The 12,500-nt window shown below is 45.5% G+C and overlaps 1 protein-coding gene across 1 annotated transcript in view; it reads right to left on the reverse strand.

Annotated features, from left to right (window-relative positions):
• The window catches only part of LOC143299853 (glutamate receptor 1-like), an 80,949-nt gene extending 69,863 nt beyond the window's left edge, over positions 1 to 11,086 (reverse strand). Inside the window, exon 1 of the mRNA XM_076613344.1 lies at positions 10,853 to 11,086. Coding sequence (XP_076469459.1) covers positions 10,853 to 10,858 — 6 coding nt within the window. The 5' untranslated portion in view covers positions 10,859 to 11,086. The remainder of the gene's footprint in view (positions 1 to 10,852) is intronic.
• Between the last annotated feature and the right edge of the window lie 1,414 nt (positions 11,087 to 12,500).

Genomic DNA, 12,500 nt, shown 5'->3' on the forward strand with positions numbered 1-12,500 from the left:
TGAATAAGTTTAAGTTTTTTCTCTGATTTCAAAGCTGCATGGATTCTTCGAAGATTAACATTGCTAAGCCGTTATTCTCAGTGTTTCAAAATAATATGTGGTACAACATAAATGTAAACATGTATAAAAACACAAACAATTGTTGTTTTTTAAATTCAGTTTTGGCAAATACAAATTACCGTTTACTTCAATCTCGTACGCCAAGTTTTCGGTGCTTTATGTATTCTTTAACAAAAAGTCTTCTAAAAACTGAGTGAATATACAATGCCAGTGTAAGGTGTGTGAGTGTGTGTGTGTGTGTGTGTGTGTGTGTGTGTGTGTGTGTGTGTGTGTGTGTGAGTGTGTGTGTGTGTGTGTGTGTGTGTGTGTGTGTGTGTCCGTCCACGCACCTGCGTGCATGCGTGGGCGTGTTTCCTCCTCTGGCGTTTCACACCGTTGTTGTATACGAAAGAGAATGTCAGTTTCATGCCAGAGCAGAAGAATGATGAATGATGTACAAGGATGCGCGCGCGCGCGTGCGTGTGTGCGTGCATGTATACGTGCTTGTGCGTGTGAGTGTGTGAGTGTGCCCGCGCGCGCGTGTGAGTTTATGTGTGTGTGTGTGGAGAGAGGCATGTCTATACTGTTTCCTCAGACGTGCCTTTCGCACTACTTTTTATCACGGTACTTCACGGATCAGCAAGTGCACAGTCCTACCCTCCCGCCTGCACACAACACAACACCATTACCTCTCCTAAAAAATTTATGTCAGCACCGAACGTATTTCCGACACTAAAAATCTTCAAAGGGAGGCAAGGCAGACAAAAACAATGTGTCGTCTCGCCACCGTTTTCCTTCGAGGGGAGAGAACTTGACGTGACTCGTGTGTGTTGTCAGACTTGAGGAGGCCTTGTCGAGGGGCAGAAAGATACTGATATCTTATTGCGTGCTGCTGACATGTAAACTGTTAAACACCCCAGATTCTCCTCTGCTGGCGAAGACGCCGCACAGGGTCCCACAGCACAGATGATGCATAGCCAGTTTATCTGTTTTTCCTTTCAACACATGCAATGGTTTCCATGTGCCCAGCTCATTTTACTCTACCAGTTCCCAGCCTCCTTTCTCTCACCTGTACTAAGTAATATTCGCACGGTGTGCCCACGTGCGTGCGTGCGGGCGTTTGTGTGTGTGCGTGTGTGTGTAAATCTTTCTGTGTGCTTCATGAGAGAGAGAGAGAGAGAATTGTAGCCATATCCCTCGATCTCTCTCTCTATCTATATCTCTCTCTCTCTCCATAATATCCTCAGATACAGATAGTTTATTCACGTGTATGCCATACCCTTCTTTTCTTTAAGAGCTAGACCTGAACAAACCAGTCAGCATTATACAACACACTCTAACGCCAACAGAAACGCTGAGATAAAGACCCATTACCAAACAGCAACCCAGGCTCTTTCGGTAAACAAACCGACGCATCTCTGGCAGCACATGAAAGCTTTGATACCAGAATCTGACTCCACAGAGAGAGACTTGGAAATGTATGTCAGTGGTATGTATTGTGTTCTTCGTGTTAAAGTCAACATGTTTTTTTTGTTTGTTTTTTTATCAGTCTTCTTCTTCCTCGTTCGCTTCCCGCTAGATGAGCAGCCCGGTGTCCTCGATGAAGGCTGCCGTCCGTCGCAGCTCCTCCAGGGTGCCGTACAAAATATTTGGCTTCCACTGCTGTCGGTGTTGGCCAGTACTTCCTCCTGGATGCTGCATGCGTCGTACAGTCTTGAAGGATGTGGTCGGTTGTCATTGGTCCCTCGCCACAAGGGCACTCTCCACTCTGTCCAATGCCAAATTTTGTGTGCATGTGGTGGAGCAGGCGGTTGTGTCCAGTCCTCAGGCGGCAGATCTTGACCTGTTCCCGTCGTTTCAGCAAATGGTATCTGTCTTCTGGGTTATATTTGGGGTGCTGGAGACGCCACTTTATTCCTTGCTGTGCCTTGATGATTGTCTTGATTTCATCGTATGACACCAGTTTGTTGGCCTGCTCCTTCTGTGCACCGTCTTTTGCCAGAATGTCAACTTTTTCGTTGCCTCTGATGCCACAGTGTGCTGGTACCATTTTAATCAGTCGACCATGGACAGAAAATCACTGAGAACAGCCAAAACAAGACTCGAAGAAGAAACTTTTAAACTTTCGAAAAGTTTACCTATTAGGGGTAGAGTTTCTGCGACAACCATAACAACACGGAAATATTAAATAGAGTCATACGAAAGTGTCTGTAAGAAATAATAACGCTGTACATAGTGATACTACTAGTAGTAGTAGTAGTTGTTGTAGTTGTACTGTATATTTATATATATACAGAGAGAGGCTCCCTCAAAAATAAGACACACAGAAAACCCTCAACAGAGACTGCGGAAGGCACACAGAAACCCCCTAGACAGCGGAAGACACACAGAAACCCCTCAACAGATGACACACAGAAACCCCTCAACAGATGACACATAGAAAACCCTCAACAGAGACTGCGGAAGACACACAGAAACCCCTCAACAGATGACACATAGAAACCCCTTAACAGAGGTTGGCTAAAAAAAAAAAAAAAAAAAAAAAAAAAGGGGGTGGGGGGGAGAAATCAAGGAGGAAATAAACCCAATACTGTCTTTCCTATCTTTGAAATAACAAGACACAGCTGTAAGTTTCCTTCCAGACATCATTTTACTGATATGATCAATAGTGTTTTTGCCTGAGAGAAAGAGTGAGGGAGAGTGAGAGAGAAGGAGAGTGAGAGAAGGAGGGAGGGAGAGAGAGAGAGAGTTAGACAGACAGACAGACAAAGGAACAAACAGACAGACAGAGAATCAGAGACAACGACAGAGACCGACTGCTGGATAAGGCACCCCGTTCCAGCTTTTCAGCACACCCAGTTTGAGGCAGCGATTCCCGGGAGGAAGGTTATGGCAACACGGCTGACAAGCGGTGAGGGCGAAAGAAAACTCTTCCTCCCCCAAACTTCGGGTGGGGGGGTGCACAGCACAGACAGACGGGTGGGGCACCTTACCCTTTGCGGCCGGCTGCTGTCTGTAAACTGACGGGTGCCTCCTCTATGCACGGTCTCGGGTGTCACCGGCGCGCGCTGAGGGCTGCCATGTGCTACTCACTGGCACTGCCTTTTAAGGGTATTCAGACACGTTGCCAACACATCCCCATACTGGCTCAAGATCAGGTGTGATCGTGTTTGCAATCATCATCACCCATGGTCATCATTACCAACAACTGATGATCGCGGTCATGATTATGATGATGAAAATTATTAGGCCTGTTATCATTATTACTAATATCCATTATCATTATTATTAGCATCATCATTATCATCAATATCGTTATTACTGTTATTTAATTGTTTTTTCAAATAATTATTCTTGTTGGGTGTTGTGTTGTTGCTTATGCTGTTGCTGTTGTTGTTGTTGTCCTAATGCTACAAAGACTTAACCCGGCGATACTGATTACCAGTCACGTTCTGCACGTAAACATCGTATGACTTGACAAACATCGTAAGTATATATATATATATATATATATATATATATATATATATATATATATATATATATATATATAAGCAAGAGAGACCCCAACAAACAACCCCTCTCCCCTCACTCTTTCTGTTGAGTCATTTTCTCCGCCCTGTTTCAGCCACACTGAATCACAACCTTGCTCATCACAAACGATGCATCACACGCAGAGTCACCGACTGTTCAACTGACAGACTTCATTCGAACCACGCCCCGTGATGCATGCACACAACCAGCCACGCGGGAATGAATGAGTTCAGAACCTTGGTGACTAAACAAATGCTCGTTCTTCTGAGTGGTGCAAAATTCTCGTAACTGCTGGAACAAATTTTGGTCACCTTGACTTTCTTTTGACCCGTTGAGCACGGGTGTCGCTGTACCCGAACAGTGCCGACATTAGTTTTAGAGGTGCTGCACTGACAAAAGGTTGAGAGTGGAAATGCAGCCTTTGGTACTGTCAAGGGCTTGGGGTGTCACTTGTTGCTATATGCATTAAAAGGCAATGATTGAGTTGTTCCTAATGTCAACCTTGGATTACAGAACATTATGGAAGCTCTCTCTCTCTCTCTCTCTCTCTCTCTGTGTGTGTGTGTGTGTGTGTGTGTACATAGAGAGAGGGAAAGAGAGAGAGACACACACACACAGAGCTTCCATAATGTTCTGTAATGTGTGTGTGTGTGTGTGTGTGTGTGTGTGTGTGTGTGTGTGTGTGTACATAGAGAGAGGGAAAGACACACACACACACACACGTATATATATATACGCTCGCGGGCAGCGACTCCCACGTTCACTCGTATGTACAATAGTGGGCTTTTACGTGTATGACCGTTTTTACCCCGCCATGTAGGCAGCCATGCTCCGTTTTCGGGTGCACACACACACACACACACACACACACACACACACACACACATATATATATATATATATATACATTTATCACTGCCAATGATAAGAAATATAAACCTGTTAGATTTAAAGCAGGTTACGTGACAGGGGATAACAGATCTCATCGGTCTAAAAAAAAATTACTTCCGTTTCAGACGTGATCGCCAGAGAAAAAAAAACACACACCAGTCTTCCGGTTCATGCATGAACGGTTGCCTCCCTTTAGGAGTTTAGGGGAGGAGATGGGAACACACTACACACACACGCGCGCGCACATGCACTCACTCACACACACACACACACGTACACTCACACACGCACGCACGCGCGCGCGCGCGCACACACACATACACACACACGCACACGCTTTCTCCGGCTCTCTCTCTCTCTCTCTGTCAGTCTCAGTGTTTATATCGTGGTGCACATGTGCACGCACGCACGCACGCTCGCGCGTATGTGTGTGTGTGTGTGTGTGTGTGTGTGTGTGTGTGTGTGTGTGTACCTGCCAACAAAACATCAGACGGATAGCGTGGCAAGCAACACAGCAGCTCTGAGTGATGGATGGCAAACCCATCCGGCCACAGCTAGGCGTTGATGGGGGCTGTGCTCAAGTGATGCATAGCTTGCCTGTCTCAGCAAACGTGAGGGAGAGTTCCCTCTCCCCCCCCCCCTCGCCCTTCCCCCCACACCCCCCACCCCACACACACCCGTACTCTCTCTTCCACCCTGCTAACTCTCACATACCCCGGGTAATGAAAATACGGGTTCCTGGAACCTCTTCTCCCCCCCCCCTACTCCCACCCTCCACCCATCTCTTCCTTCCTCGCCCTGTCTTGTCTGTCAGTGTGTCTGCCAGGCGGGGGGTGACGGGGTGGGAGGTGTTGGGGTTCGGGTGGGGGTGGCACCGGGGATCTGAGCAACTGGCGCTGGCTGTTGCCGAGACTACACCCATTATGGGCAGTGAGCCAGCGTCATCGCCGCATCATCGGCACGTGCGTCTCGCCGGCGAGATACTGCACACCCTCCCCGCCCCCCCCCCCCCCCCCCCCGGCCAACACATTATGGAGAGTGTGTGTGTGTGTGTTGTGGGGGGTGTGTGTGTGTGTGTGTGTGTGTGTGTGTGTGTGTGTGTTGTGTTGTGTTGTGTTGTGTTGTGTTGTGATGTGTTGTGTTGTGTTGTGTTGTGTTGTGTTGTGTTGTGTTGTGTGTGTGTGTGTGTGTGTGTGATTCACTTCCTCAGCAAAACCTACCCGTGATTTCGAGGCGCCAGCCAAACGATTTGTCAGGAAGGACTTTGATACATGTTGCTTCCACCCGACTACACCCTCCCCCCGCCCCCCACCCCACCCCACCCCGTATCCCCCACCGCTGTCTGTATATTTTATTTTCTCCCCCACATAAAGATTTTGGGTCAAAGAACCCATTCTATAGGGGTGACACGAAAGCAAAATATTCTGCACAGAATGACTGGTTTTTGTTTTGTCCAACGTTGATGCATAAAAATGCGCAATGTTGATTCACCGATGATTGTGTGTGTGTGTGTGTGTGTGTGTGTGTGTGTGTGTGTGTGTGTGTATGATGCATGGGCGTAATGATGACTGTAGTCAATTGAGTCTTGCTAATACACAGTAGACAGGAACATGCTGGGAAGTGTGTTTCTGAATGGATTGTGGAGACAGTGACCGAGAACGAAGGAGGAAGACAAGACTGGGACAGAGGGAGGGCACAGGGCGAGGAGAGAGACTGGGGTGGGGGGGAGACAGAAATAGATGGGAGTGGCTGGCTGAGAGAGAGAGAGAGAAGGAGAGAGAGAAAGGAAGAGAGAGGCGAGGAGAGAGAAAGAAAGAGAAAGGGGGAAAACGAGAGAGAGAGAGAGAGAGAGAGGAGTGAGGGAGACAGAGAGTGAGACAGAGAGAGAGAGAAGCGAGAGAAGGAGAGAGCGAGGGGGAGAGAGAGAGAAGGAGAGAGAGAGGGGGAGAGAGAGAAAGAGAGCGAGCGAGAGAGAGAGAGAGGGAGAGAGAGAGAGCGAGAAAGAGAGAGACAGAGAGAGAGGGAGAGAGAAAGACAGGGAGAGAGAGGGAGAGAGAGAGAGAGACAGGGAGAGAGAGAGAGAGAGGCGGAGGTAGATAAAGAGGGAGAGAGGGTGGGGACGGAGAAATATAGAACATTGCACTGACACTTATGAATGAGAGAAGGAGTTTGAGGGTGAGGTAGGGGTTCCGAGGGGTGGGAGGTTGTGGGGGGGTTGTGACAGGGGAAACAAACAAACAAACAAACAAACAACAACAACAAAAAACCCACAAACATAGACAAAGACAGGGAAAAGTGAGGGGGATGGAGAGGTGGGTGGGGGGGGGGGGGGGGAGATGGGGGAAAGGAAGGACCGCACTCGCACTCCCAAGGGAAGACAACCCCGAACGTCGCACAAAATCACGTTGTGAATGGAATGTAATACAACACAACACAAAACGAAACGACAAAACATCGAAAAAAACAAAAACACTATAAAAAAAAAAGGAAAAAAAAAAAGAACCGGCACTTCCAAGTCGGCATGGTCCTTGATCAAACAATTGTCACACATTCCCATACAGGCATGGAAACAATGCAGACCAGTAACTACATGGGTACGTCTTCAGCGACATTTCATGGAAGGCGTTAGCCAATACTCTTATTCAAGTGCAACATCTTAATGACATTAGAAATTGATCAAAGGGATTGGAGTGGGCTGGAATAACGGTTTTTAGATATTCAAACATTACAGGAAGTCTTATTATTCCATTCCATTGATATGTTAACTGGTATATATGGAAATTGACTATTCGGTGAGATCATTCCTGCGATTTTATTATTTTATTTTGAATGATATTCCCCCTGTCTGTCTGTCTGTCTGTCTGTTTGTGAGACGGAAAGGCATTTCGGTTTACGTTGATTTTAAACCTGAAACATTGAAATGATGGAGAGTTAAACGTGGGCATAAAGGAGTATACCACTACACGGATTCTCTTTTGTGAAAATAAAAGAAATAAAAAGAACAAGCAAAGAGGTAGCTGAGCTGGAGATTGTCGTGAACCAGGAAGCCTTCAGTTTCTTCATGACTCTGTAGAGACAAAATTGGTTGTTGTTGTTTTTTTTTATTTTTTTTTATCGTGCAGCAAAAACTGCAAAATCATGTTTGCCGAAAGATGCATGGACAACACGTTTTGTTTATCAGACAAAGACACGTATTTCAATCCACTTTCTTCACGATCGTTTTCCTTGTTCAAGTTTTCTCTTATAATTTGGCCAAGTTTTAAAAGGCCAGGATTTGTAGCCAGGTATCTCCCACAAGTCATAAAACAAACACTCTCTTGCAATATTTCATTTGATAAATTGCTCGTCGTTCCCATGATGATATTTATTAAATTGCTCGTCGTTCCCATGATGATATTTATTTCTTAAAAACGATTTCAAGAACCTGCGGATTCATTAAACCATCACTCTGGATGAAAAACAACAACAACAACAGCACCACCACCATCAAAAACCAAAACCCAAGAAAAACCCTGACAAATGATGTGTCAGGAAGCTGATGGAACGAGATACGCAGGCGATGTGCTGGCAGGTAATTTTCTCATCTCATCATAATTTTCACCATAGCAAACAAGCCAGAAGAGATATAGGGACAGGCAGAAGTATTGAAAGAGACAGACTGAGGCAAAATAAGCCAACAAGGTATGACAGCGAGAAAGTTATGACAGTACGCAGCCCATGTTATGTAGCGATATTGTGAACAGTTTAAAAAAAAAAGTATATTGTTTATCTATTATTGATTGATTGATTTATTAATCGATCTATCTATTTGTTCATTTCATTGATCTATTTATATTTTCCATAAACCCACTTCCACACTCCAAACTTACCCTTAAAATCATCTTTAGAACTGTGCCATACACTTTGCAACCTGACAAAACCCGCAGAATGTACAGGCTGTGGGGATTGGGGAGTGCACAAACAGCGGAAAAAAGACACTGAAAAGCAAAATCAGTGAACTGCAACAACACAAGGAGGGGGAGGAGGATGGAGGGAGGAGAAGGAGGAGATGAGTAGGTGCGAAGGAGATTGGTGTAAGGGTGGGCTGAAGGAGGAAGAGAGGGAAAGAAAAGAAGAGTGAATCAAGTAAAATGACAATGGACGCTTTCTCTCACTCGCCTTTTATCCCTTCTGCAAAAAACTAAACAAGCACACGAGCGCGCGCACATACACACATACACGCGCGCGCACGCACACACACACGCATACAGAGAGAGAGGATGGATTAGGGAGAGAGACTGGTGGGCCAATGGGGAAAGAGACAGCAACGAAGTGAGCGACAGACAAACGTACCGCCATACATACATACGTACATACAGATATACAGACACATATGCAGACAGATAAGTACACAGACACACGCGCAGACAGAAAATTCATAGACACACACATACAGATGCAAACACACACACACACACACACACACACACACACACTCAAGTCTGTACGTCTTGCTTCCCATCAAAAAGCCCCGCTACTGTTGCTAGCACGAATCAAACGACTTGACAGAACAGAACGGTAAAAAGAAAAAGAAAAAAAGTTTATGATCAGCATAATGAGGAAAGCGCCAAGACAAAAAAAAAGAAAAAAAAGAAGTCTAATTAGGATAATTAAGATAATCAAGGTCTGCAGTGTCATCACGGCAGCTCCAAACAGTCTCCCAACTCACACACACTCTCTCTCTCTCTTTCTGCCGACTCCAGCAGACAAAACGTCGGCAAGATATGCAAATCTAACGCTACCCCCGCGTGCTGACAAGCGCAGGGCATGCTGGGAGGGGCACTGAGGAGATGACTCCTTCACAGCAGTGTGTTCGGCTGCCATGTGCCGGCGCATGCTCAGTGAGCAGGGCCGGAAACGCCCTTCGTTTTGGCAACGTTTCCTGTAACCGTATACCGGGAACTGTTGGGGGAACATGGGCCTAAACTTCGAGAGAAGAAAACAACGGCGACGAAGAAGAAGATGAAGAACAAGAAAAAGGGATGGGACAGAGGGAGTAATATAAAAAAAAACAAACTTGCTATAAGCGAGATTTATAAACTCAGTGATTAAACTCTTTGAAACAGAGCCGGGTGCCAAAACTGGGGACCGGGGGAGGTGGAAATGATAACTGAAAATAGTTCCCACAAAAAATGGGCGTGGTTGGCAGAAAACGTATATTCCTGAACTACATTCTGCTTCCTAAGCACAAAACATGCACAGTCTGTACCAGCTTCTAGTTCTGGTTTAATACAGGGGCTTCGTTATAATCGGCTGTGCCGTGAACTGAAGTCTAACCTGAGAACATCAAAGTTTTTTTACACGGCTAAAGCTGGGAAGGGGTTGGGGGTGGGTGGGGGGGGGGAACGTGGTGGTGATAAGTGGGGTGGTGTACTGACACGCAAGCTTTTTGGAGTTATTTTAGCGCGCGCTCGCGTTCAGTTCGTGAGTCAGTTTTTGCATGAATAACGATTTGTTACTCATGCATAAAATATTGGCGCTTGACATGAAGAATAAAAAAACACACAAAAAAAAATACTGATTTTCTTTTCGTTTAAACGGAAAAGGGAACATGGGTATATATAGAGATATATATACATACAGAGAAAGAGAGATAGGAGAGAGAGAGAGGAGAGAGAGAGAGAGAGAGAGAGAGAGAGAGAGAGAGATCATCGAACTGAACAAGCAAAATGATAAACAGAAAACAGACAAAAGTTCAACTCTCTGCAGAACATTTCATGCAAAGAAGAACGAGAATGAAGAGGGAGAAAACAGAAAAGGAAAAGGAAACGAAGAATCAGAAACAGAACTGTAAAAAGGAGAGAAAGAGAGACAAAAGGAAGAAAGAAAGAGAGAGAGAGAGAGAGCAACTCAAGTAAACTAAGCACAAATCACAGTGAATGAAACTTGAAAAAAAGAAAAGAAAAAAAAAGGAAAAACCGAATACACATTTATACAACACTGATTTCACTGACAGCGACAAAACTACAGCTGTTGTTTAAAAAAAAAAAAAGCTGAACGACAATAAGAAAAGAAACAAAAGAAGAAAAACAGACGAACAAAAATCAGAACACGAAGAATAAGAAAACACGGTTAACAAAGATGAAACAAACTCAAATCAATGTGGAAGAAAACTAAAGACAATGAGAAAGGAAAAGAAGAAATGATTCCCCCCCAAAAAAACTAGTAGCGAAGAAAGAACAAGAGAAAGCAGAATAAAATCACTGGAAAAGAAGAAGAAATAAAAATAGAAATTAAAAACAAATCACGAAAAAAGAATATACATAAAGGAAAAATGAAAGGAAAAAAAAAGAAATTGAAAAAAGGGAATTCAAAAAAGGAAAAGAAAAGAAAAAAATCCTCAACTCACCGTCATGGTTCAAACTTTCTTTTCCCCCTCTTTCAGTGTGTCCAACAGTTCCTCAGTCAGTCCCTCCAAACCGGTCTCCGGTCTCTTTCCTCCGGGTGTCCTTTTCAGACTCTCTCTCTCTCTCTCTCTCGCTCGCTCGCTCCTCGCGCGTGCGCGTTGCCGATCCCTGCCCAGATCCTCCTACACTCGCTCCCTCCGGCAGAAAGTCGTCAGTCCGTCAAGTCAACCAGCCAAACACCAACCACACTCGCACCTCCCAACAGCGAGTGAGAACGGAGTTAGTCGCAACGCGAAAACACCCCCCGTCCCCCCCCCCCCCCCCCCCCCATCAGTTCTGCTAAAAGCCACGTCCTCCCATCCCCTAATCTCCTTCCAGGTACCCCTCCCCCACCCCTCTCCTCCTCCTCCACCTTCCCTCCGCGTGTCTCTCCCCCCCCCCCCCAAAACCCCTCCACCCACACCCATCCATTCCAAGTCATCATCGGCACCCGGTGCGGAGTTTGCTGAATCTGTAAAGCGAGTAGACAGACATACATACACATTGTCTAGAGGTGTAACGATGGGGTTAGAATAATCGACGTATCGAAAGATGGTTTTTGTTTCGTGTGTTTTGAGTACCCTGTTTGTTGGCTTGTTTGTCCGTTCGGTCTCTTTTGTTTGTGGTTATTTAATCAATCAATCAATCAGTCAATCACTTTATTGTCTGAAATATAGCAAAGAAATTCGCCTCAATTCAATGAAATTTTGGAAACACAGTTTTCAGCTGGGTTTGTTACTGTTGTTGTTGCTGCTGCTGCTGTTTCTGCTGCTGCGGCTGCTGCTGTTGTTGGTGGCGGCGCTGTTTCAGAGAAAGGCCGTTAAGCATAAAACATCCCAAAAGTTCCCTCCTCCCCCACCCCCACCCCGGTACTCAGCACCATCCAGGCTCATCAATCGAGCGGACTCTGTTGTACAAGCAGTCAACAAGAAAAATCTGTCAATGTTTGACCGTCCTAGAGCAACACACCAGAGAAGACCCCGCACTGCCGCTGAGTCACCTCGGTGGTGCTCTACAGTGCCTGTCCTGAGTCAACGCACACACACACACGTATGCACGCATACACACACAAAAAAACCACACACACATACACACATACATGAAATACACACACGCACGCTCACAAACACACGTAAAATACACACACGCACGCACACATATACAGAGAGAGAGAGGGTGGTGGGGGGGGGGGTGACAGAGAGACCGAGACAGAGAAACAAACAGAATAAGAGAGAGACACCGGGAAACAGATACTGACGGAAAAACAGAGCTCAGTTATGGAATCAATCTTCACACTGATGCATGCACGTGCCAGCATGTGAGCATGTGTACAGAACTAAAGGGAGTTTTCATCAAAACCAGCATGTTAGCACTACAGGGAGTTTTCATCAAAACCAGCATGTTAGCACTACAGGGAGTTTTCATCAAAACCAGCATGTTAGCACTACAGGGAGTTTTCATCAAAACCAGCATGTTAGCACAACAGGGAGTTTTCATCAAAACCAGCATGTGTAAGAACTAGAGGAGTTTTCATCAAAACCAGCATGTGTAAGAACTAGAGGGAGTTTTCTTCAAAACCAGCATGTCTCAGAACTAGAGGGAGTTTTCATC

Source organism: Babylonia areolata, chromosome 25 (assembly GCF_041734735.1).
Source record: "Babylonia areolata isolate BAREFJ2019XMU chromosome 25, ASM4173473v1, whole genome shotgun sequence".
In the NCBI taxonomy this organism is placed as follows: Eukaryota; Metazoa; Mollusca; class Gastropoda; order Neogastropoda; family Buccinidae; genus Babylonia; species Babylonia areolata.